The sequence below is a fragment of the Gobius niger genome, assembly GCF_951799975.1.
Source record: "Gobius niger genome assembly, chromosome: 10".
In the NCBI taxonomy this organism is placed as follows: Eukaryota; Metazoa; Chordata; class Actinopteri; order Gobiiformes; family Gobiidae; genus Gobius; species Gobius niger.
The window spans coordinates 32,500,805-32,528,199 of NC_136861.1; the positions used below are offsets into that span (position 1 = coordinate 32,500,805).

General features: G+C 41.1%; 1 protein-coding gene across 1 annotated transcript in view; it reads left to right on the forward strand.

The window, feature by feature from the left end:
* Nucleotides 1-27,395, forward strand: part of LOC306969136 (voltage-dependent T-type calcium channel subunit alpha-1I-like) — a 460,402-nt gene that overhangs the window by 421,351 nt on the left and 11,656 nt on the right. The window contains 7 exon segments of the mRNA XM_079564736.1: nt 1,744-1,814; nt 8,894-8,972; nt 11,089-11,210; nt 16,950-17,387; nt 26,600-26,690; nt 26,693-26,730; nt 26,732-26,746. Coding sequence (XP_079420862.1) covers nt 1,744-1,814; nt 8,894-8,972; nt 11,089-11,210; nt 16,950-17,387; nt 26,600-26,690; nt 26,693-26,730; nt 26,732-26,746 — 854 coding nt within the window.

A 27,395-nucleotide genomic window follows, 5' to 3' on the forward strand; every position in this document is an offset into this window, starting at 1 on the left:
TTCTTAGTCCATAAAAGTACATTATTTTGAAAGTTTCCATAAAACATATTATCCATTAAGTCTCAAAATTGTATAAAAATCGCAATCCCTACTTTGGTCAGTCTCGATAATCCTCATGGGCCACAGGTTATCAGGTTATTTGGCAGAAACAGCTCTTAGTTTTGGATGTTTGGATGAGACAATGGGAGATTTGTGTGTTAAATGAAACTGGAGGAAAGCATTAGTTTTTGTTTGAGCTGCCAGATCTCAGAGGCTAAGTAGGGAAGGGCCTGGCTGGTGCTTGGATGGTGCTTGGATGTTTGGTAACACCAGGAAAACTAAGTGAATGTAGTGAGTGAGTGGGTGGTGGTCAGAGGGGCCAATGGCGCAGACTGGTTGCCTCGCTTCCGTCAGTTTAGCTAAGGCTAATGCTAATGCTAATGCTGCTCTCAGACACAGAGCAGGTGCATCAGGAGCTGTCAGTCAGATATTTTATTGAACCCTTTTGTGTAGGCAACCAATCAGCATTCCGCTGGTGGGTGTCACAACATCGCCCCCTGCTTGGAAGCTCTGCATCAGTTAGCCAATCAGAGGCTGCTTTCTAAGAGCAGAGCTTCAATGGAATTTCTCACAGAACTTCAGCAGGTCTGAGGGACCACACTGAAACACCTGATTAACAACTAACTTCTAGCACACTCTAGTGGGTATATTATGTTTAATTTCACGGCTACATTTGCAGAATAAAATGAATTCTAGTTGGCAATTTTTTCTAAGATACCCTTCTTCATGACATTGTCCCGTTCCGACAGCAGATCACAGAGAGGTCACATTTTATAGTAATATGAAAGCCTCTCTACAATTAGGATACTACAAAGAAATCCTAATTGAGCATTATGGACTGCTGTTTCCACTTCTTAGGGGCAGTTTAACATAGGAAGAAAGAAAGAAAGAAAGAAAGAAAGAAAGAAAGAAAGAAAGAAAGAAAGAAAGAAAGAAAGAAAGAAAGAAAGAAAGAAAGAAAGGAAGAAGGAAAGAAGGAAAGAAGGGGAGAAAGAAAGAAAGAAAGAAAGAAAGAAAGGAAGAAGGAAAGAAGGAAAGAAGGAAAGAAAGAAGGGAAGAAGGGAAGAAAGAAAGAAGGGAAGAAGGAAAGAAGGAAAGAAAGAAGGGAAGAAGGGAAGAAAGAAAGAAGGGAAGAAAGAAAGAAAGAAAGAAGGGAAGAAAGAAGGGAAGAAAGAAAGAAGGGAAGGAAGAAAGAAAGAAAGAAAGAAAGAAGGGAAGAAAGAAAGAAAGAAAGAAGGGAAGAAGGAAAGAAGGAAAGAAAGAAGGATAGAAGGAAAGAAAGAAAGAAAGGGAAGAAGGAAAGAAGGGGAGAAAGAAAGAAAGAAAGAAAGAAAGAAAGAAAGAAAGAAAGAAGGGAAGAAGGAAAGAAGGAAAGAAGGAAAGAAAGAAGGATAGAAGGAAAGAAAGAAAGAAAGAAAGAAAGAAAGGGAAGAAGGAAAGAAAGAAAGAAAGAAAGAAAGAAAGAAAGAAAGAAAGAAAGAAAGAAAGAAAGAAAGAAAGAAAGAAAGAAAGAAAGAAAGAAAGAAAGAAGGGAAGGAAGGAACCTAAGTGTCGGACAGAAAAATATTGGAGTGACCCTGATGCCGTGTCTCTCTCTCAAGGTCAAGTCACAAAAATAAGAGATGTGACATAACCCAGTCTTGGCCACTAACTCTCCACATGTGTTTTCTGTGATCCTCTGCCCACACGCACACACACGGCCAGTGCTGAAGCTGCTGAAGATGGCCACGGGAATGAGAGCCCTGCTGGATACGGTCGTCCAAGCCCTGCCTCAGGTAAACCAACAGCCGGTCAATACAGTCCACGGTCATGCCCTCTGCGGAGTTCAATATTAAGGCGATTGTAGAATTTTAAACTGGTCTAAGGTCAGTGGCGTAGGTTATAATAGTGAAACCGCAACACAAAGGACTCATGACTTTTAACTCGACGTGGACTTGGAAAGGCGCGATCATCTCTCAGATTTAGTTTTTTGGAGTGTGGGGGCACAAGCCAATCCCACAGGCGCTTAGGGGCCAGACCAGGAAGACTTTTGAAAGCAAAATAATTGAAATCAATTCGACTGTGAGCCAGTGGATGAGATTGGAGAGCTGCTCTTATTCTTCTTTACAACTCCTTCAATGATTGCAGATTTATAGATATATATTCTACCAAATAAAGACAGACACAGCCCAAATGTTTACATGAGTAAGTTGCCTTGATGCATTGTGCTGTCGCCACCAGCTTCAAGGGTTGTTTTTTCTACTTGACAATCTGCGGATGGAATAGGGAGTCAAATGTCGGGCCCGACTGATAGGGATTTTCCGGATCCGATACCAATATGAAGTATGATAGTCGATATACTCTGACCGATATTTTTCATTATTATAACCTCCAGTCTGCCTTCTAAAAGCTTCTCGACTGGAGAGCAACAGTGTAATGCCTCATTTGAAAGAGGTTTTATCGCTTTTGTCACTTTTTTGGCATCTCATCATAGAAGGGGGCGTGGCCTCGCCGAGGGGGAAAATAGAATATGTTGGGAAACACAATTTTTCACTCGTTTTAGCCATTTTCTGGCATTTATGAACTTATTTATCACATACCATTAAAGTCCAGTGTAAATCGGGTCCATATGGATATTTTCTCACAGCAGATCGTTCTGTAGAAGTGAAAAAACGGCAGTCATAGCAAGCGCTAGCTAGCGTTAGCATTTGCACGATGCTAATCTGTAGCATCATGTTAGATGGTAAATGGTCTCAACTTATATAGCACTTTTCCACCTACATTAGGCACTCAAAGCGCTTTACAGCAAGGATCCACTCACCCATTCATACTCTCATTCATACACCAATGTACCCAGACACTGGGGGCAATGTGGGTGAAGTGTCTTGCCCAAGGACACAACAACAGTGTGCACCTTCAGGAGGTGGGATTCCAACCCCCGACCTTCCGATCATGAGACGACCTGCTCTACCATCTGCGCCACTGTCACCCCATGTTAGCATTCTCGTTTTTTTTTTAATGTATTTATGGGCTGTTGAACCACTTTGTTCCTCTCCATGTCTTTGTATTTTTATTTAGTAGAAAATTATATTCATAATTCAGCGTTTGTTGAAGTAGTTTTTGAATAAGTAGAGAAAGTTTCGATTCTTCTCAAAATTGTTTTCCCCCTTAACTGTTTTAAAAAATGACCATATATGGTCGATTCCAGAGATGCCGTCTGTATCTATCTATTGTTGCATTTCTGGAATGTTTTCGTTGCTCTTTTGTCACATTTCTTGTGACAAAAGAGCGACACATCCTCGCTATTTTGACGCTTTTTTCAAGAATCTTTTCGATTTGGGTAAAGCCAAACTGGAGAAAGTGTGCTCGTTTCAGGTGGTGGTTAAGAGGTTAAAATATCTCTTCTAAATGCTTCTAAAGGTGTTGAACTGTGATTCTGATTTATCCAGGACATTCAGGTTGAGTAGGTACAAAGATCAGTAGATTCCCAAACAGTTTGATTCAGTGTTTTCTGTGTTGCTAGATGTGGCTACAGTCTGCCAGGAAAACATCTAAAAAGAGTGAAAAGATAGTGATTCCCATAACAAGCCCCCTAGTATCAAGCATCTCATAAAGCCTATCTGCCCAAAAATGATAGTAGATAACAAGAGAATGCATCTATAAATATATCAAATGTACAAAGCTTTTGGGGACACAATAACATGCAAGATTCCTAAATAATGCCCCACTCTGTCAGTCAAACACATCATACACCGTCATTTGTTTATTTTTGTTTCTTCAGGCTACAGTATGGTAAAACAGTTGCTCATTACTTGGACTAAATCTTAAAAGCGTCTCTCGCACGATACCCCACGAAGCGAGAAATGGCCCCGACTCAAACGGTACAGAGCCACCGTCTCCGTTCGCCTGTGGACATTTGCTAATAGATGACTCATATCTGCCACAAAACCCGGAACGCGGCGCGCTCCCCCTCCCTGAGCTCGCAGCGTGGGGCGCCTTGTTTCCATTTCAGCCCCACGGAGAGCTCGCAGACAGCTCACACCGCGCCGCCGCCGACTCTGACGGACGCTTTATAGACTCGGCTTGCATTCATCTGTCCTCACGGCCGTGTTAGCTGTTTGGAAAACCATATTATAATGACTTTCTAATGCAAACCACAGGCCTATATTTACTGGTACGTCGCTATTGTTTTTAAGGCGAGACACTGCCGGTGAATAGGAAAAAAATGTATATTTACAGATATAAATTTGAAGCTTTTGCTGTCGATCACTGACATAAATGTAAAGAAAAAATACATTGCAAGTTTTCTGTTATTTTATCTTTTCATATAAGAACAAGGTGCTTTATGCCTAAAAATTCCCCAAAATTTCCCATCTTTTCAGCGACGAAATCTGAATAATGGATAGAGCTACATTCAAATTTATGGTTTCATTTTCTTGGTGAATGAGTTACCAAGACTTTTTTCAGAGGGGATTTTGGATTTCTTGTTTGGTTTTAAAATAAGCTGTTTTTTAGTGGAAAATTTTGTAAAAAAATTAATTTTCGCCTTATTTTTTGACATTCAAAACTCAATAAACGGGGCTCGGGGGAAAAAATCTTCCAAATATTGTTCAGTCCAAGGCTGGAAAATGTGAAGTCTTTAGGTCCGACTGACGTGGACATAGTGTCGCTACAATGACAGAAAATGTTTTGAGAAAAAGGCCCTTGAAATTGCATTCTCCCATTTAAGTCTATGGGCAAACATTGAATCAGCGCAATATTTAAACATGTTGTTGTAAAGATTAGGCATATTTTCTGTTTCCAGGTGAAAGCTTATATGTTCAGAGACCAATTTGGCCCAAAACCTAAAAACTGAAAAAAAATGAGTTTTGCCTGTAGTGTCTCCCCTTAAGATATTCCAATTTCTCTCCTGAAATGTTGTTTTGACACCATTGCGCACTTGAAAACATCTTGATTTATATGACAATGACAATAAACTATTGAAAAGAACCAACAATTCAGGTTTTGGACCACTAAGTTGAGGATGGATGGGTGGATGGATGGATGGCAGTGTTAATTTTGACAACATATTTTATTTTAGTTTTAGTCTTTTAACTCTTTTAAAATGTAATTTAATTTTAGTCGCGATTTTGTCTAAAAAAAACGTTTACATTTTAGTCTAGTTTTAGTCGACTAAAATTGCATGTCAATTAAGTCGACTAAATTTAAGACTAATTTAGTCGACTTTGCATTTATAATATTCATTATAATCATATTTATTCAAGGTCCTCGACTTCATGGAGCTGCTTCCACATGAATAAAGCACAGACCTGTTCATTTGGCAGTGAAGTTAAATGATATGAGGCTTTTTCAGACGGTCAATAGAAGTTTGGATGATTTTAGTCTCTCCTTTTCATTTTTATTTAGTCTTATTTTAGTCGACTAAAATACATTTTAGTCATAGTTTTAGTCTCATGAGAAACTTTTAATTTAGTTTTAGTCCAATTTTAGTCAAAAATATCTGACTAAAATTAATTCTAAATTTTTTTCAGTCGACGAAATTAACACGGATGGATGGATGGATGGATGGATGGATGGATGGATGGATGGTAAAGAGAAAAGGAGCGAGAACAGTTCCTTGTGGAGCACCAACATTACTCACAGCAGAATCCGAGGTGGTGTGGCCAAGCCTCACGTACTGAGGCCGGCCCGTCAGATAGTTGTGGATCCACGTGATGAAGATCCGGTTGACCCCTAAACCCTCCAGCTTTTGTTTGAGGATGGCAGCTTTTCTCCATAGTTCTTTGGAGGAAAAAACGAAAAAAACCTTTTAAGGTGGATTCATACCAGTAAAACGCCCTGACGCTTTTTTGGGGGGACAGGGCAATTATTTGTCTGCTCAGGTTTCCTCCCGCCTGCACCCGTCCCACCGGCTAAGGGGAACATCTACACTGAAGCGACCCAAACCCCAGATCGAGCCTCATAGCCGCACAGTGTGTGCGTGTGTGTGTGTGTGTGTGTGTGGCATGATGTAATGTCTCTACAAAATTAGCGCGAGCGATAAAGCCCAATTTACTGTGTCTCACAGCTCAAAAACTGGCAAGGCCAAGCACAACGCTCCTACTGCGGCGACAGAGACGCCATCTTGACACACGCAATCGCCCAAAACTGGCCTCAAGCTCCACAGACCTCTGTCTACGCCTCACGGTGTTATTAACACCAAACACAGGTGTCGACAGGAGATTATCGCTTTAGTTAAACTTGTTTTTTCCCCTGAAGGATTTGTTGGTGTTGTTGTCAACAAAAATACCTGCAAGTTTGGAAACGTTTGCCCTATTTTCGTATAAAAGTAGTAAATGGCAGGGGGCTTGACATATGACTTTTGTTTTCGGTCATATTTACACGGAAAGCTTCAAAATCTTACCTCTGAAGGCTATATTTTCCACCAACCTACACACCTACAACAGTTTCTCTTTAAGTCATTTCGTTATACTTGGTGAGTTTAGGACAGGACAGAAGTGAAGACGTCCCTTTTTCCCCTCATGTTTTTCCCTGCGCTGATCCTCCTCTCATTAAGACTGGGGCCCTCGCTCTTTCCCAGGGGCGCAGGGGAGGTAATTAAAATGAGAGATAATGAAACCGTTCCCCAGTGAAGCCTTCCAGTCTGTATAGATGAAGAATATATATGCACTTGGCAGATGGAGGTTTAACCCGCGATGATAGAACACTGTGTCCCACAGTGAGAATGAAATACCAACTTGTCGTCATCTTCGAACCCGCCGAGGGTGACCAGATCGTAACCGGCCAAATGTGGGACATGAAGTGTTTTTAAGAGGGACTGAGCGGGACCTTGAAGCACATTCTTTTTAGAATTACATAGGATTATAATTCAGTCTAAACCAGGGGTGTCAAACATAACTGATCCGGCCCGCGAGATGATTTAACCCTGCCCTGTAGAGCATAAATTCCAGAGTATATAAAAAAGAGTAAGTCTCGAGCCCATTCCTGTGCGGAGTCATGATTTTTTAAAGAATAACCAGAATGCTCATTCTACCCACTCTGTGACATTAAATTTAAGAAAAGGAAAGAGTTCCACACGTGTCCAGCAGAGGGCACTGGCATAATAAGAGATCAGGATATGAACAACACATTATAAAGCCATGTGGTAAATTGACAGTCTGCCCCAGGACGGCTGTGGCTTCAATAATAGCTTACCACCACCGAGTGAATGAATAATGACTTCTATGTAGTACTTTGAGGAACTTGTGACACAGGCTTGTAAAGTGCAATACAAGTGCAAGCCGTTGTTTATGATGAAGCTACAGTCAAGTTGGGGCTTTGACCAAATCACAGCTTATTATTATTCATTTATTGGAACATTCTTCTCTATTATATGCGGCCCCCGACCCGCCGTGGGAGCTGAATACCGGCCAGCGACCCAGAATGAGTTTGACACCCCTCGTCTAAACTGTTCTACTTTACACTAAGTAAGTGTAAAGTAGAACAACGTGAGCACTGGATGTCCTCAAGGGAGCGTATTGTCCCCGGCTTTATTCAGTCTTTTTTCAAATGAATTTAAAATAAAATACACCCAATTCCAGTTGTTAAATACGCAGATGACACGGCGCTCATTGGTCTCCTGCATCTAAACTACCTAGACCACACTGAAGTCCTACAAAACTTTTAACATCTTGCTCCAATCACAACACAAATATACATCATGTGTCCCTCAACAGTCAGAATGTGGAGATACTGAGTTTCAAGTACCTCGGCACAATCAGCTTCCAAAGCTTCTATTCTAGTCTATTAAGTAGACCCACATCAACGATCCACAGTTCAAACATCTGATTGTTTTTTTCTTTTTCTCGTGTAGTTTCCTTTGCGTCGCGGTCCTTCGCTGAGTTCGTAGTCTGTACAGCAGCGCCAGCGAGTGAGAGGCGGGCTTTAGAGTAGAATATCCAATCAGAAATTATGTTGAAAATGCTGTGCAGTCCTGTGCAATGCAGGACATCTGGTCACCCTAATCCCGGCAGCACAGGTCTTTTAGAACAGTATGGAGGTTACGGGTTACTTCTTAAACAACGAATCGTCTATAGCAGGGGTGCCCAATGTGGCCCGCGGAAGCAATTCTGTTGGCCCGCCAGAGAGTGACCTACTTTTGCGCTGCTATAGTTAACACTAACTCTGTCCCATTCATTCTCAATGGTAAATATGGATGCAGTACACTTTTTGGCCACCAGCGTCAAATTGGGGGCGCTGTTTCACTCCTTTCACAAAGTAAAGAAAACACTGTTGTGGTTGTACAGAGCGCTGTAGCATCAACTTTCACATTTTCCAAACTTTTATTGCAAAGATTGTTGACATCAACAAAGGTCATGTTAAAAAACGACTTATGTAAGAATTTATGCTGAACTGCCACTTTCAAAATGATCTAATGCTGCATTTCCTTTGATAGATTCTTAAAGTCACTGTAGGTAGGCTACTGCACATACAGGTGGTGTTGTTGTTTTGCACTATATTGCTGCAATTGTTGATTCTGTTCTACCAAAACTAGGCTTTTGCCATAGTTAACATTTGTTTGAATGTAGCATGGTATTTGCATAGATAGAATCAAATGCAAATGTGTACCAGAAATATAATAAAGTAACTTTTATTATTTGCAGTTACACGTTTCACGCTTGACATCGCCGTTTTTGGCCCGCGACCCACCGGCACTTTTTAATTTTGGCCCTCGGAGACAAAAAGTTTGGGCACCCCTGGTCTATAGACTCATGTAGGCCTCTGTCCTGTGTCTGAAATGGTGACATCTAGAGCATTGTACAACACGTTATTTTCTGTGACAGCAATACCATGTGCTTAACTGTACTGTCTTTTCTGTGCTGATGTGTCTGTGCAGGTGGGTAACCTGGGCCTGCTCTTCATGCTACTGTTTTTCATCTACGCCGCCTTAGGAGTGGAGCTGTTTGGAGAACTAGGTGAGTCGCACGCAACAAAAAACACACGCCGCAAAATTAGAAAACGAAGCGGACGCATAGATTCAATCACACAAGACGTTTTCCCCTCTTGTTCCTGCCTCACGTCACCTGTCAGCACATCACAGACATCCATATAAAGTTTGTATCAGCCCCATCTCCACCGCTGCAGCAGAACCATCCGCCCCCTCAAATTTCTTGTGAGAAGGAGGACACGGAAAGATTAAGGGCCAAAGCATTTTATAATCAAATCCATGTAAAAGAGGGGGTATCATGCTTTTCTCAGGTATCTGGAGATAATATCAAACGCATCTTAACCACACTATCTTACACATTACAAAGCACCTGAAACAAAAATGTATTTCACTTCCTGATTTTCAAACGATAAGCCCCTCCCACCTCTCTCCCAATGCTCCCTTTCGCACCTGTTTCAATAAAGATGAAAAAAATAAATAAAAGGCTCGAGTTGCTGTAGGGATCTAATCTGATCCGTGATGGCATAACATTACCGAAGGAAGAGTCCCAAAAGAACCATGTGCGGCTGTGTCAATGTCACGGTAAAAATGAGCTGCGCATGGATATTTGTTTAACCCCTTAACTCCCACCTGGACCGAGCACATTTTCTCCAGATTTACCCCAATCCAAAAGCTTCTGGAAAAAAGGCAACAAAACTGAGACGAAAACAAGGATAAAAATGTGAAAAAAGTGAGGAAAAAATGGACGACAAAGTGACAAAAAAGTGAGAAAAATTTGACGAAAAAGTGACAAAAAATGGACAAATGCGATGACTGCCCAACAAAGAAAGTGATGAAAAAAAATCTGATGCTGTGAGGAAAAAGATCAATTTAGTTTTGTAGGTCTTAGCTTTCAAATGAGGCGTTACACAGGCCAACAGGATTTGGGTAAAGCTGAATTGGAGAAAATGCTCTCGGTTCAGGCGGGAGTTAAGAGGTTAAGTACTCATTTGTAATTCTAGTGAATTCATGATACAATAGATCAGAGGGAAAGTCTTAATAATAATAAGGGGCGACGGTGGCACAGATGGTAGAGCGGGTCGTCTCATGATCGGAAGATCAGGGGTTCGATTCCCACCTCCTGAAAGTGTACACTGTCGTTGTGTCCTTGGGCAAGACACTTCACCCACATTGCCCCCAGTGTCTGCGTACATTGGTGTATGAATGAAAGTATGAATGGGTGAGTGGATCCTTGCTGTAAAGCGCTTTGAGTGCCTAATGTAGGTGGAAAAGCGCTATATAAGTTGAGACCATTTACCATTTACCATTTACCATAATAATAATAATAAGATAAAATCATTATTGTATATATATATTTTTTTTCTACATAAGAGTAAAAGCCTGAATGTTCATTATGGTTCATTATGGTACTCGATGCCTGCCACACAGCGCGTTATGAGCGAATAGGGAGCTGTTTTTTAGTGATTTCTTTCAAAAAGCGTACTGAGTATTGGGAGTTCATGGCCCAAGGCTGTCTGGCCTCACGCTCTTTCTGAATTGTTTAAGCCTGTACTTAGAATCGATGAAAAATATATAATCCCCGGGTGTGTGTGTGTGTGTCAAGCTGAGCAAATCTACCATTCCCCTTCCTCTCCCCTTCGCATCGCCGACGTCTCTCCTCCTTCCAGAGTCCCCAACGCCAAATTCGATCGACAAACTCATCATCACACGCCGACTCATTTGTCTAAGTCTGCCCTGGCATTCCACTTGTCAGCAAATAAGTGGCATCCGAACACGTCCTCTCTGATGTGTGAAGATCTTGGCAGGAGAAGGGATTGAAGCCTTTCCAAAAATGATATTGAAATTTAGGCTAAAGAGATAAAAAAAAAAGGAAAAAGAAAAGTAGGCCTGTAATAATAATAATAATAGCATTTGGCCAGACTCCTTCTCATTTCAGACAGATGGTTCCTGGAGCCTGACTGGACTTGTTTGCACTAAAACACAAGCTGTTCAGTTTCACAAACCTTGCACGGTTTCGTGGATTTGTGTTGAAATTTTGATTTGATGGCAGGTATTCTCTGTGCAGCTGGAGGCTATGAGGCCCTCCGTGTATGACTGACACAAACCTGTACATTGTTCTTTTGTCTTTCTGTGATCGCGCACAGTCTGTAATGAAGACTACCCATGTGAGGGTATGAGTCGTCACGCTACCTTCGAGAACTTTGGCATGGCCTTCCTGACCTTGTTTCAAGTGTCCACGGGCGACAACTGGAACGGCATAATGAAGGTGAGTCTCTTCGGTGCATTTAACTTACATTTGCTGATTTAATAATGAGGAGGCATTGCTAGGAATATGGCCAGGGGTGTCGGACTGGGGGGGGGTAAAGGGTACTGAGTGCCCAGGGCCCAGAGCAGGGTGGGGCCCTCAAAAATGCTGCAAAAAGCGCATAATTGATGCTATAAGAACTGAACACAACCGGGCTAAAATACAATGGTTGCTACACAGAATTTTGCACAAACAACAATGATTGATAATATCTCAGGGCCCTGACACCCCTTTAAAAATGTGCCAAATGGTTCAGCCCATTCTGTAATGTAACCAAGATAGTTTGTACCCAGGGCCCAGAATTTGGTGCTACGCCCCTGAATATGGCGTCTGTGATAAAAGTGAGTCCAGGGATTTCCCGATGTGAACTAAACGTGTTAGTGGGCCAGAATGAAATCCCAATTTGAATGGTCTTGGTGAGCAGTTTGTAAAGGCTGGTGATGTTCTGTTACCGGCAACTGGAAACAACTAAAAATCTTTGGTCGTCTAGGATTGGAAAAGTGAACAGACATTTAAAACGTAATAAGAAAAAAAGAATCTGAAAGTGGGCAGTCAAAACTGTGAAGGACGGAAAAAAAGCACACTGGTCTGATTTAAAAGGAAATGTTTTACAATTTATCACTAGAACAACAATTAGGATTGACATTTGGCCTTTAGCTTTGATGACAGCACACGTTCACTGACCACTGTGCAAAGCCTTGTCCAGCACATCCCAAAGATTCTCAATGGGGTTCAGATCTGGACTCTGTAGCGTCCATTGATCTGGACTCAAATAGGTTGGTTCATAACTTTGTAGCAATGTGATAATGTCTGTTTTTATGTGTTTGTGTTAATAAGGGCGTACTCAGAATCACCCTGGAGTGTGACACCTTTGGAAACCAAAGAGCCATACTAAATTCTTATCCACAAAGAGCCGGTATTGATTTTGATGGTATGGTTTGGTGTGCGTTTATTTGAAAGGGGACTGTGCACAATAATAGATACAGACGGCATCTCTGGACTCGCCCATATATGGTCATGTTTGAAGCAGTCAGAGGGGGAAAACAAAGGAGAGAAATTTTTTTACTTTGTCCCATTTGCGACGGTGGTGCCGAGAGTAGAGCACACTGTCGTTGTGTCCTTAGGCAAGGCACCCCACCCACCTTGCCTCCAGTGTCTGGTTCCTTGCTGTAAAGCGCTTTGAGTGCCTAAAGCAGGTAGAAAGGCGCTATATACATGTGACAGTTATATTTACCATTTTTTCACCATTACTTTACCAAACCCTCAATTATTAATATATTTTTCTACTTTTTCTACTATCAAAGAGACAGAGACGTGGAGAGGAGACATAAACACTTTAAAGAGGGGGTATTATGCTTTTTTCAATCACATAGCACCAGTCTATATCACACTACAATGATGACCAAACCTTCTGTTGGTCTGTAAATGCAGTAAATTAGAATAACTGCCTTGTATAAAATTGCTCTCTCAAAATGGCTGTAGTGAATGTCTTGAAATAGGCCTCTGTCTCTTTAAGAACCTCTGACCCTTTCCGACACGCCCCCTCCACACTCTGTGGCGTCCAATGGGCGCTGGCTGCGCTGCTTTATGACCACGACCCTGGAGGCCGCCATTGCTCCGCCATTGCTGTAGTACCTCCATATCGCCACTAGGCCCCCATTGACACCTTAAAAACAACTTTAACGCCTGGTTTCAATATTTTCAACACTAGACTAGGCTAGATCTTCCTCCTGAGATAACGCTGGGTTAATCACAATATATGAAACCAGGCTGGTTTTCGTAATATGAATTTTTGAAATCTCGTACTTAATGAGGGTCGGACTGTTAGCATTGGAGCAGCGCGAGCTACACGTCACGCAAGGGCCGAGTCTACGGTGAAAATCCCGCCCGTATGTCCTTTTTAGGAACATGCTTCGTCAGAGCTGGGGAGGGGGAGTCTGTAAATCCTCCATGAATTCCCCCACGGCCGTGGTCATTATGGTAAACGGGGAGGAGTGAGCATAAGACGTCCATTTTTTTTACTGTCTATGGTGGCGTCAGTGGGGAGGGGGTTCTGCTGAGGAGCATTGGTTGGTTACTCGGCTGGTGACGAAAGCTCGGAGGCGTCTCCAGGAGGTGGGGGCGTTCCTAGGAGGACTCAGGCAAACCTATCCCTAAAATGGCCGCCATCAGAGTTTTTACAGATTACTCAAAAATACGTGAATGTGCCAAGGCAACACTTCAGGCATGTTTTTAATGAGGGAATGACATAATAACATGATGTAAAGCTTGAAAAAGTCCATTTTGCATAATACCCCCCCCAGACAATGCTAACTAGGAAGCTAGCTAAGCTAACGCTAGCTTTATGCTAGCTAACGAGTGCAGTTTTTGCGTCTACTGAACTATTTGCTGTGACTTTATTGGTGTCTGATACATAAGTTTATTGCTGGGTTGCAGGTGACATCACAGCATTCTAAAGGCCTATACTATTATATAGAGGAAAAATATTTTTTTCTTTGAGGAAATTTTTGGTCTTGTACAGAGAGATCATGGACCCAGTGACTGATATTATTGATCATTTTTCTAATCCATACATTTTCTTTCTAGCTACGACTTGTGAAAGTGTAATGCTGTTAATAGGAAAAACTGGCTCCTGCCCCCCGCTGGGTCCGATGACATCATCATATTCTAGAACCTGCAACCCAGCAATAGTCCGCCAGAAAATTGTGACTCTCAGAGAGGTTTTCTACCCCCTCGGCGAGGCCACGCCTCCTTGTATGACGCGTCGCCATCTGTATATATTGACCACGACATCAACAGTTGTATATGGGTCTAAATAACCAGATCATAGCCTTTACAATATTAGGCCTACAGCAATCAGAATATTCCAATAGTACAAAAAAATCAATCAGTCCATATTGATTGATTTTATGTAGCTAGTCTTCTTACTATACACCACAGTATACGTATATGTTAACATTGTATCTATTGTAAACTTTAGGTATTTAAATGCAACAACTTTGATTTTGTTTTCAGTTATTAAAAAATCTTGGTATTTTGATAACACACACTTATACATGGCAACACTCTTATCTATATTTAATGTAAGACTAGATCTCTGAAGCCTGGCAGCAACTCTTTCCATCTCAGCTGTCATTCCCATGGCTACCTCCGCCGCAGCTTTTCCCTTTGCCATTGGTTTTTATCCTGCATCAAGCCCTGTAGATCTTTGAATGTGTTATTACTTTCATTCCCTTAACTTTTCTGGTTCCAAAAATGTCTTCCTTCTGTTTAGTGTAAAGAGATTGTGTGCTAATACGCCCTAAAAGCCTCTTACTGTACCATGTTTTGGTTTGGACTGTCTTAATAATAAAAAAACCCGAATATTACCAGGCTGTGGGGATTTTGTACACGGTGCATGGTAATTAGAGGGATAAAATGGGATTTGGATAAAGTTATTTTAAGACTAAAACAGAAGTAAGAGGGAAAAGCACCATCTTGGGAGTAAAAGAATGGATTATAATTGAACGACTGGGGAAACATTAAGGAGACAGATTATGCTAAATAATCGTTAAGGATCTGTACTTTACTTGAGTATTCTTTTTTGTCAAGAGCTTCTTACTTTTACTCCACTGTATTTGGAAGAGAAATACTGTAATACTTTTCTAGCGAGGGTGAGGAAAGTCTATCACGGAAATCATACGGCACGTGAGAAAACATATGTACTCGAAGCTAGCGCTAGCATGTAGCATAAAGCTAACGTTAGAATTATGGTTAGCATTCACTTTTATGTGTACAAATGCGGGCCTTTAAAGGAATAGGCCACCGTTTTTACATACTGAGATAGGTCCTAAAGAACTCGTCAAAGCTGAGGTAAGAACATGTCTGATCTTCCCCCGTGCCTTCAGTCACGTAAACACAGCGCAGACGGCGTTAGCATTTAGCCTCTCCCTCTCTCCTCTATAGCTCCAAAACAGGTCAAGATAGAAGCTACCAAGCTCTTCCACATTTTCCCTGTTTAAATATGGTTACGTGAAGTGTTCCACTACAAAGTATAATTACACAAAATGAAACAATGTGGATTTTCTAAGCGGATAAAAGGGGGGACTATATTGTAAGGCGTGATAATACCAGGAGTAGTTCGAAATCCGCGCAGTAATCTTCACTTTATTGTGCGGATGCCAAACTATACTCCTGGTATTATTACGCGAGAAAATCCACATTGTTTAATTTTGTGTATTTATACTTTGTAGTGTAACACTTCAAGCAACCATATTTAAATAGAGAAAACGTGGAAGAGCGTAGAGAGAGCAGGAGAGGCTAAATGCTAACGCCGTCCATGCTGTGTTTACGTGATTGAAGGCACGGGGGAAGATCAGACAGGTCCTAAAGAACTCGTCAAAGCTAAAGTAAGAACATATCTCAGTATGTAAAAACGGTGGCCTATTCTTTAAACCATCTTGTCCTTCTCCATGTCCCCATATCTTACTTATTTAGTAGAAAGTGCATCCATATTTCAGCATTTGTTAAAGTCTTGGTGGAGTAGTTGGCGAAAGAGTAGTTATTTTCCCCCTTTGACATTTGTATCTAATCAATTAATTGTATGTCCCTCTCTTTACATTACTACTTGCGGTCTTGCGATTGGCTGAGATGGCCGCCACATTTTGCCACGGCCAGAGGTGTTGAGTAACAAAGTAAATTTACTGAAGTACTGTACTTATGTTGAATTTTTGATGATCTAAAAATTGCTTGAGTAGTATCTGTGTTGACAACGCACAGTATACTGTATATTTTATGCCACTACATTTGAAAGATGAATTTAATACTTTACACTACATTTATATAAACGCACCAAAGTAAAAAGTAAATTTGGTTTTGTTTATGTTAAAAGTCTTAAAGGAACAGGCCACCGTTTTTCCATACTGAGATATGTTCTTACCTGAGCTTAGACGAGTTGATGCGTACCTGTCTGGTCTATGTGTGTGCCCGTGGAAGAGCATGGTCGCTTCCAACTTCACCCACGTTTGGAGCCATAGGAATATACTGGGAGAGGCCAAATACTAACAACATCTTAAGTCGTCTTGCATGACTGAGGGCACACACAAAGACCAGACAGGTACACATCAACTCGTCTAAGCTCAGGTAAGAACATATCTCAGTATGGAAAAAACGGTGGCCTGTTCCTTTAAAATACACCTTCCAGAACAGTAGGTGGCGTTGTGTTCTGTCATTGCCATGGAGCTTCGACTACCACTAAAGAGCGGGTATTAAGCTTTGTGTCGGTATTTGATGATAATGTCAAACACATCTTTATCACTATCTTACACTTTGTTGGTTAGAAAATTTAATATTGATCAATAACAGCGGAAACAAAATTCACTTTTGAGTTTTTTGAGAGCTGTCGCCGCAGTGCTTGAACATAGCTACCAGTGAAGATCCAAAGATCACTCAAAGATGCGCTAACACAGCTCCAGGTCGTTTTTTTTGTAAGATTATGAAACGCACAAAGGAGTCATTTTGGTAGAATGGGTCAGGACTTTCACCTACGTAAATATTGATATTTATTGGAGTAATATTTGACCAGTAGAATCTGTGCTTTTACTCAATGAATGAATCAAGTGCTTTGACCATCACTTCATTGGTTGCTCTTTCCTTCCTTGAGTTTTATCATATGCTCTTTTAACGAGCTAACTCCTAACCTCCGAACTTCTCCTTCCTCAGGATACGCTGCGCGAGTGCCCGCCTGACCACGGCACCGAGCTGGAGTACGCGTGCAACCCCAGCCTGCAGTTCATCTCGCCCATGTACTTTGTCTCCTTCGTGCTCACCGCCCAGTTCGTGCTCATCAACGTGGTGGTGGCCGTGTTAATGAAGCACCTGGACGACTCCAACAAGGAGGCCCAAGAGGAGGCGGAGATGGATGCAGAGATTGAGCTGGAGCTGGCCCAGGGCACCCTCTGTTGCATGGGCGCCCCCGGATGCGGCGGGGGCGGCGTCGTGGAGAAGGTGGCCGCGTCGACGGTGCCGCCGGCCGCGAGGAAGGGCGACCGGAGGGACAGGGGCGGAGCGGACAGAGGAGGAGGAGGAGGAGGAGCGGGGCTGAGGGGGACGAGAGCCAGCATCAGGGACTCGGGACAGAGCCTGTACTCCCCGGCACAGGTGAGGGGGGCGGGGCTGTGATGCGGGCATGTGGTCATGTGGTGTGGGCGAGCCTGGGCACTCGAGCACTACGACACGCTAAGCACAAAGGGAGGGAATGAGGTTTGAGCGGCACAATACACACATGCTGATTTCTTGACTTGGTTTGCTTCATCTTCTTCTTTTTTTTTTGGCACTTTCTGATTTCTCGTAGACCCTAAACTGTTGAGAAATAACTCCTCACTTCCGAAACACGTACTCGGTCAATGTTGAGTTCTGGTGCACATGTGGAAACACAGGTGTAAGAACGAAAGCTTGAACGTAAACATGAAGTGTTTCCCTGCATTTTAAGCCCCACCATGACAGGCACATTTCAGTGTTATTGTGTCTAAAGTTCTATCGTGTTACTTTGAAGGGCTAAGTCGCACCCAGAGCACATGGCTACTTAAGGCGAGACACGGCAGGTGAATGTATTGATTTTTCACGCAGTGGTCGAAGTGGAGATTTTCATCTATTTTCCTCCCTTTACATCTTAGTTTTCATGTCAGATATGAAAATGACAAAACTCACCCGCATGATGTTTATTTTATGATGTTTTGCCTGGAGGTGGGGGTAACCTGGAAGTAGCTGCTGCGCCGCGTAGAAACGCCGTCTTTCAAGCGGGTTTTCATTCATAAATATTGACAGATTTTACATCCACGTGTCCTAAGGGGCCCCGTGATGACGCTTTCACCCAAATATGGTGTTTTTCCTCCTACGAGACGCTGGAGCGGAAAAGTCGGAGAACGGGCCGAGCATCACACTCGCTACAAAACTTCAGGGCTGGTTTTCTCTGAATGAGAGAAGCCGCACTCGGGCAGAGCCTGAGCCCTTATAGAAGCTCCCACAGACTCCAAACTTTACAGTCTGAGACCTAACAATATTTTTAAGGTTTTTTCAGAGGGATTTTTTAATATCTAATTCCTAGCCTGATTTATTCAACTTTGAAACCAAAAAAAACAGGTGAAATTTGAGTTTTTACAGATTTTTTCACTGATGATTAGTTTATTGAAAAACTAAACAAAATATCCAAAATCCCCTCTGAAAAAATCTTAGTTACTAATATGTCAATAAAATAAAACCATAAAATTTAATCTGGCTCAATTCATTATTTTGATTTCGTTGCCCAAAATATAGGCAATTTTGGCCATTTTAATGCTCAAAATGCCTTATTTTTTGTGAAAACAAAAAATGACAGAAAAAATGCAATACATTTTCTTCTCATATTTATATCTGTAAAGTTCAGCAAAAGCTTCAAATTGATATCTCTACATTTTATTTTTTTCCCTATTCACCTGCAGTGTCTCGCCTTAATATGCATAAACAAAAGAACGTGCTTGTTCCGCTGTTGGACTTGATTCTACCAGAGTTCTGGCTCTGGTCTAAAGGCTACATGGAAGGACAGTGAAGGTAGTTCTTTCCTTACAAGAATTATGTTTTAGCCTGCGCGGAACCTCAGTAAGTGTATTTATAAGCGCCTTAGACGTTAGCACTATGGCTGTAGAGTGATGTTTTGGCCGTACACAGCATGGGCCTTTGTGATAAATAGTGATTTAAATGAGTGACTAGGTGACTGAGTGATGCTTATACAGTCACAGTGCTGTTAAGTGCTAACAAACAGGCCGACCTTAGCGTTTTCTTTTCCGCTTTGTGGAAGTGTTCCTCAAGCTCCAGCTCAACGTTTCTCGTTCCCACTGCTTTGACGAGGTTTTTCAATTCTACTGAACAATTTGTTTGCGCCTGTGATTCCCCTGTCCCACAAAGGTTTCACTGATGTCAATGTCCCAACTTCATTCTTCCTCCCGTGTTTTTGCGCATGTGCAACTGAGCTCAATATTGACCTAGCACGTATTTCAGAAGTGAGGAATTAGTGACGCATCAGCTCCTGTATGTCCGACTGTATTCCGTTTATAGTTTATTATGTAGTGTGTGGCAATTTTTAGTGTTGCTCAAATGACCAGAGAGTAAAATGTAGTTTTACCGCAATGCACGTTGGAAAAAAGTGATGATGGTGAATGATGGTCACCGGACGGGTCAATATAGACCAGGAGTTCCCATACTTTTCAGACGGTGACCCTCAAAATAACCAAGCAAACATCCTCTTGTTAAGTGGTTATATCATCGCTCTACTTCCAGGTCCAATGGAACTTAAACCCTTCTCAGTATTATGGGATTTTTCTGATTTGAACCTTTAGCTTCAAAACTTTGTACAATGCTCTTTTTAAACAGCTGATCGCAAAGAAATATTTACTCTACTACTAATGCTTTACTAACAACATATCATATTTTTTTAATTCCCCAAACCCAGTGAAGGCTTATATGAAGTATATATGTAAATATACTCATTTCAGTTATGTGCTATCTCTCACATGGACATTATTTCAAACATTGTAAACGTAAAATAGCAACGGTGAGCGACCAAAATAACAATTTTAAGCTCCAATTATGCTTGATTTGATCAGCTAAATCTAAAATTGTCACAAAAATGACATAGAAGTTTGATTTTTTTATGTAGTTATATGTTCAGATTTGATTCTATTTGTTTGTATTTGTTTTTATTCTGCCAGAGTAGAGGTTTTGTGTTAGACTGCATTACCACTAATTTCATTTTTGGCTCGATCCGAACACAGAGGCGGTTGTGAAAAGCCCTCTCTGCTGTCAGTTTGCCCTGATGCAGCAGCTCATGCAGAGAAAATGACAGACTGGTCGTTGGAGTGGGTAAAACACCAAAGGGGTCAACAACAGCCCGGCATTCGGAGAGCGGCTACAAACTGGCGACGCGGAAGAGAGCGGAGAATTATCCGATTGCTTGTAGTGGGGTTTTTTGTGGTTTTAAATGAGGAACGAGTTCCACAATGAAATGTAAAAGAGATCATCATGCATTATTCAGGCTTTTTTTTTAAATAATACCCTGGATGAGGATTTTTCACTTTCACAACTTAAATTATGTGGAAGACATGTAAATTTCATTTCGCAGTACGGAGAGACTTAGTCATTCTGATGGTACAAGGGCCGGCCCATGTCTTTGTCTTAAGAGGTAGGTTAGTGTAGAATCCGCTCTTATTCACACAAAAAAGGCAGTATAGTCACAATTCTGGGTTGCCTTTTTTTCTTTTACTTGTTGATTTGTTTATTTGACCAGTTGGGACAGTGCATATGTGTTAATGAACATTCATTAGATAGAAATCGAATAGAAATAGGTCACAAAATATTCAAATCCGGAAATTTGCCCTTAGCTACTTAATCTCTTCTCATTTTAAAGCTCAGAACCTCCAAAAATAAGTCATTATACTTTACCTACTAGAGTGCAAGAGTAGCCCTTTGAGTTAGCAACATGATGCTAACTTCCTTCGGGGTTATAACTGTTTCCTGTCTGAAATCAATACATATTTAAATAGTGGCAGAAACAAGCAGCTGTTGGATAATCACTGGCGATATTAAAAACTTCTCACAGGATGTAAACACTTCACCAGAGGAGACCATAGAGTTTATAAATGTAGCTGTTTTAGCCTCGAAGCTAAAGGCTAACGCTAATTTGACGCTAATTAATGTTAACTGAACACATTTTTATGAAACACACTCTGCTTAATGTTTATTACAATTTCCTCCTGATTTTAAATTTTATGTATTTATAATTTACAGTAAAATGTGGACAGGAAGTGGTCTTTACCCTCCACCGGCGGACAGGAAGTTAGCCAAAAACATTCAGTGCTGTTGTAATTTTGTAATTGCGAATAAATCAGCATTACAATTAGTAGTAGTAGTAATAGTAAAACCGACATTTGAACATGTGTACAATATATCGATAAAGTTCTACACAAATTGCCTTTAAAGCAGTACTAAGTAACTCTTGTCCCTAGAGGCCATAAGCGCAACTGCAGGTGTCGTAGCAAGTTACGATTTTTTTTAATCAATTGTCTTGGAGAGTAAATACTACGCCGACAGGAAAGGCGAAGGGACAGAGGGATATTGTACATCCAATTATACAATGGAAATTTTTTTTTTCACTCAAACTTGGCTGTAAATAGTGTTTAAAGTGACGTTAGGCCGCATTTAGCTTTGCCCGTTAGCCTGTTAGCTTCATCTTCGTAATTCCATTAGTGTGTATTGGTGGCTCCGGTCCGGTGGCAGTCAAGTTGCAAACATGGTTTTCTGGCCAGAGACACCAGGGGGAGATGAAAGACCCTCCAATCATCCCTTAAACACTTGTATTACCCCCACAGGGACTACGAAAAGGATTTATTAAGGTAAACACGTTACTTAGTACTGCTTTAAGTTAGATTTTAAATTGAGGCACTTGAGCACATTTACCCAAGTGTGCGTACTTCTCAGATATTTCTGACACTTTGGGGACATTAAAAGTTAACTTTGCTTGTTTTGTTCTCCCTCAGTAGGCTATACCATATAAAACATGAAACACCACTGATAATGTGTTTAAAAGTACGAATGATGCGCAATATTGGACTCTTATTGGCACTTATGGTCATACTGGATAATATTCACTGAAGTCCAAGTCGGCAGCAGAGCCCGTGACAGCGGAGGAGTAATTCATTTCACTTCTTTGCTCAGTTCTCCCAGTAGACAGCCCCATTGTTGTCCACTAATTCAGTTATTAACAGGGACTCGCACAGGCCACCAGCAGTCAATCAAGCAAAGTCCTGCACATACAGAGGAGCTATCACACGACGGCAGCCTGTGCTTTTGCAGACGGCAGAGCTCGTGTATTATATGAGCAGAATAGAAATAGTATTGCCAATTTGTTTTTGTTTTACTTTGAATGGAAGAACTAGACCCCGAAATGTCCATAATTTTAAATCAACAAAATAAAGATATATTATCAGTTAGACTAGAGGTTCCTAACATTTTGTCCTTGAAGCGTGTTGGAGTCCGGCCGGGTCCCCCCCAGTCCAAAAACGCTGCTCCAGGAAATGCCTTGAAACATGAAACTAATGGCCCATAAGTAATTCAGATATAACATAAACTAAAAAGAGCGTTAGGTACATGCATTGATAATTAATGGGTAAAAAGACCAGTAAGTCCTTAGTACTTAAAGTAATAATTACGAGTAATTATGTGGTACATCTTAACTTAAGTAATTACAGTGGTACTTCTAGGTTCATAACAGAGGAAAAGGCCAGTAAATCCATGGTACTTACAGTGGTAATTACTAGTAATTATGTGGTACATCTATGGTACTTACTGTGGTAATTCAAGGATACTACAGCAGCAATCTCTAGGTAGTATATGTGGTACTTCTAGATGCATTCAGTGGCAATTTCTAGAAATTATGTATGATTTAGTTAGGATTGTATGACTATAAAACAACATAAAACAACATAATGGAAACAAGTGTATTTATTATAAATATGGAATAAGTAGCACTGAATTGACTAGCAATACAGAGCTTACCGTTTCAAAACAAGTTTCAAGCACAAGGAAAACACTGAATCAACATAAAGAGACTTGTTGTGTTATTAAAATGTTTTTTGGTTTGTTTTGTTTTTATAAAGTCGTCATATCAGTACCAGCTGCCATAACCCACCTTTATGCCAGTTCTTTATATCACTGAGTTTCTAGGACTTACCACTAAAAGTACCCAGTAACAACCACTTTGGGTTTCAATTCTGAGTACCCATAACCAGTACATAATCTAGTACTTACATTGTTATTACATAGAAACTACCACTTCAACTATTTAGTAATTACTACTGAAGTTCACTATGAAGTACTACTACAGTTACCTACACATACCACTGTAAGTACTGGTAATTACCTGTGTAAGTACCAGGGATGTACCGCAGTAACTACCTAGGAGTTACTAGGCCTTATTCTAAAGTGTTAACAAAAGGGCTTCTTTCTTCTGTCGCTCTGTCTCAGTTAGATGCATTGACTGTGAAAAACATGGACCTAGCATCGCTATGAGCTGCTGAAGCCTAATAGGAAATGGGGGCAGGCTTCGGAAGTTTCTGCTTCCTGTGGACTTTCCATTTAAAACATTTATGTCTCTCTTTAAGTCATTATTGAACTAGGCTTGTCTTACCTCCACGTGTTTGTCTTAATACGCACTACATTGACCTCTTTCCTTTAGCGAAGTGTATTTTTCGAGCTGGCTTCAAAAGCTCAGCCAAATTGCTAGCATGAACCAGCTTCAGTTAGCTTGCGCTGAACGCCCTCACTAACTCCATCGGCATTCTACAGTCTGTGGTGGTATATAATGATTATTTTACCATTTAATTTAATAAATATTGTCTCTTATGACCCGACTCTCTGACCAGAAAAGGCTCCGAGGAGTTAGACTAAATCAGTGAAATAAATCTTTGAAAATGCTGAAAGTTGAGTAGCATGCATTAATTTGGTCCAATAATAAAATACAGCTACATTACTTGTTTACAAAGTACAAATCGTTTAACCTTTCAACAATTTGGTGTCATCATTTTTCATCATCCCAATCTCTCGCCCTATTTATGCAGAGTTTAAACTTCATGCATATACAGTAGTATGTCCTCCTTTGTATTGGTAAAACGTTCCCAGTTCCATTATCATAATAACGGTCTTGTCAAAAATATTTATTGTTCTCAGCTTCCTTACTGTATGTTAAAAACACGCCGGAATTTGCCAGGGGCGCACCACGCTCCGTTCCAAAATCGACGCCAAGCTCATTAATCACTTGGATTGTACTTTCCTTTGGCTGTCAGCGAGCGCCTCTTTTTTGCAGATTGCTTTTTGGGCGCACCGATGTGACAGATAAGATTGAGGTGGGGGAGGATTATTTGGCTTCCGTTAATTTGCTACGTCTAAACGGCTTTTGTGCTAATCGTTTCCCGAGCTTCAAAATCTGGAATTGTTTTAAGGAGGTGTTGAAGGGAGTAATTGAGGTGATCAAACATAATGCTAATCCTTCACGGCTGGTTCTGAGCGCGCGCTTCAAACTTTTAGCCGGGTCGGCCACGCAGCTTTCTCATTGTGTTCAACTCAACAGCAAAAAAAGGATGTAAAGGCCGCACATGCTAACGAAAGATTAACAACCGTGATTAGCATACAGGTCAAACACAATATAGTTTAAAAAGTATTCTAGCAATTGAAAGATAAGTATTTGCAAAATCTGAAGGTGTGTGTTAACCTAAAGGTAATTTGGTTAAGCTATATGTAGAGCGTTTAGATCTAGTCATTCCTTTTGATTAAAGGGATATTTCAGGATTTTTGACATAGGGCCTCATTTCCTAGTTATCCAGAGTGTTGCTGGTACCTGGAGATATTTTTTTTGTAATTCATGCAGTTCTTATGTTTGAAGAGTTTCGTGGCGCTAGGCTAATGCTAGGCTAGCGCATTTCTATGGTATCAGCTAGCCTGCATTAAAAACAGTCTGACCCGCTCCACAGAGCACCTGAGGCAAATCACTTATAACACCAGACGAACCATATAAATGTCTGTGTCCATAGAATCATTTTAACCATTTTGCATTTAAAATACCTTATATTTGAGCAGCATCTGCTTCGTGGTTGTTTAAGCTACGCAGCGGCGGAGTGATCTGCTAGAAAATAGTCCCTCAAAATGCGATCATTCATGTGATGCGAGGTCAGTTATATTCCAAAAAATATATTCTATGGACACAGACATTTATATGGTTAGTCTGGCGTCATAAGTGATTTGCCTCAGGTGCTCTGTGGAGCAGTGTTAATTTTGACAACATATTTTAATTTAGTTTTAGTCTTAGTCTTTTGACGAAAATGTAATTCGATTTTAGTCTAGTTTTAGTCGACTAAAATTGCAAGTAAATTTAGTCGACTAAATTTAAGACGAATTTAGTCGACTTTGCATTGATAATATTCATTATAAGTAAGGGATAATGTTTAGAACGCTGGTCATTATCGGGAAAATAAGCACTGACAGGGCGAACCGTCTTGTTTCGCCCTGAAGATAAATTGTCCCGCTTATTATACGGCCATTTGCCAACTGAACACACACAACATAAACTTTGTACACTTTTATGAAGGTCGAAAGGTTTATTTAATGACTTCCGCGACAAATAGTTCCCAAAAGTTTGCGCGTTGCTCGGCAACGTTTTGCTAGGCTAGAAGCAGCAAGGCTAGTAGCTAGCCTAGCTACTTAGTTAAAGGCGCAGTTGGAGGAATGGTGGTGAATCTCTGGGTAAAGTTGAAAGTCAGACTCGCGCTAACTTCACGAGCAATTCCCCCAACTTCTCTCGCAGTGACGGGACAGATAGTGTCGCTACTACATACGCGTGGAGTGATATGAAAGCACGAACTCCGTTGCCATTGGCAGCGGTCATTATTTTTTTCAGAGGTCCTTTATCAGAAAATAATGACCGGTAGAACGTTGGGAAATCCCATTCAAATCAACGGAGCTTCTACTTACGTTGTGAAGAGCCGTATAATAATCATATTTAATCTGGTTCCTCTGCTTCATGGAGCTGCTCCACATGAATAAAGCTCAGAGCTGATCCTTTGGCAGAGAATTTACATGATCTGAGGCTCTTTCAGACGGTCAATAAAAGTTTGGATGATTTTAGTCTCTCCCTTTCATTTTTATTTAGTCTTATTTTAGTCGACTAAAATATCTGGACATTTTAGTCATAGTTTTAGTCTCATGAGAAACTTTTAATTTAGTTTTAGTCCAATTTTAGTCGTCAAAAATAACACTTTGACTAAAATTAAGACTAAATATTTTAGTCGACAAAATTAACACTGCTGTGGAGTGCGTAAGACTGTTTTTAATGCAGGCTAGCTGATACTATAGAAATGCGCTAGCCTTGCATTAGCCTAGCGCCACGAAACTCTTCAAACATAAGAACTGCATGACTTACAAAAAAAATATCTCCAGGTACCAGCAACACAAATCCTGAAATATCCCTTTAAATATAGAGAAAATCAAGGACTTTCTCTGTATAACACAGTGAGAAAGATGCACGTACTGTAGCTAGCTATGTCCAGGTTGAGAAACGTCACTATAAAATGTTGTGAAACCTTTAGTGTGAGTGAGATCATGGGCGAGTGTGATAATGCGAAACACAGCTGTTGACCGTCTCTTTCTGCCCTGATGACAGTGTGCGTCTCTGCGTGTTTGTCCTGGCATGTCTGCATGTCCCCTTTGTTTGTATGCCCGTCCACCCCCCTGCACTGCCCCCTGGTCTGCCGCCTGCCCCTGTGCCTCCCCTGTGTCCCTGTGTCTTCCAGGAGAGCCAGTGGTTGGACAGCGTGTCTCTCCTCATGAAGGACTCTCTGGAGGGGGAGATGCTGATGATCGATAACCTGTCTGGCTCTGTGTTCCACACTACTCCTCTCCTCCGCTCTGCAAACACTGCAAGGGGCCACCCGCAAGAGGTACTCCCGGGCCGCGGCCACATGTCTATCACACACAGTGCACAGCTGAAGTACCACCCGTGTCCTCTGGGGTGATGTTCTTGTAGCTGGCGTACTACACAACAATCTTTAAAGTATGATTGTAGCTACTGATGGTATCAGCCATCGTAATCAAAGAAATGCTGCTAGTTTTCTTAGCTTGTTCCCTCAAATGCGTACATCTGTTCACAACGTGTGTGAATTGAGCGCTCTCTTCTCATTGAAATGAAGGGGGATGCCAGTCCCTATGTTAATGTATGGCGAGGTATAGCTTGTCCGTTTCATGCATTTATAAACTTCCTGTGGTTTCTCTATCATTATTGATGATTTAAGTGGTGTATTCGATCCGCCAAAAAAGATAGGCCTTGTTTATACACTAATAGTTGGCATTCACGATTTAGAATGTGATGATGGTGGAGGGCAGGGCCAATACAACTCTATGGGAGAAATACAGTTTTCGTAAGAAATCTCCAAAAACGAAAATTGACAAATGACAAATTTCCTCATCAGTATTTGATCGTGATTGGATTCACAAACCTGTGATATTATTTTTTATGTCTGAAAGTCCTTTCTACTGGACAACATCAGCGTCATGTTTTCGCATTTTGTCACCACTTTTTGACATTTTTTG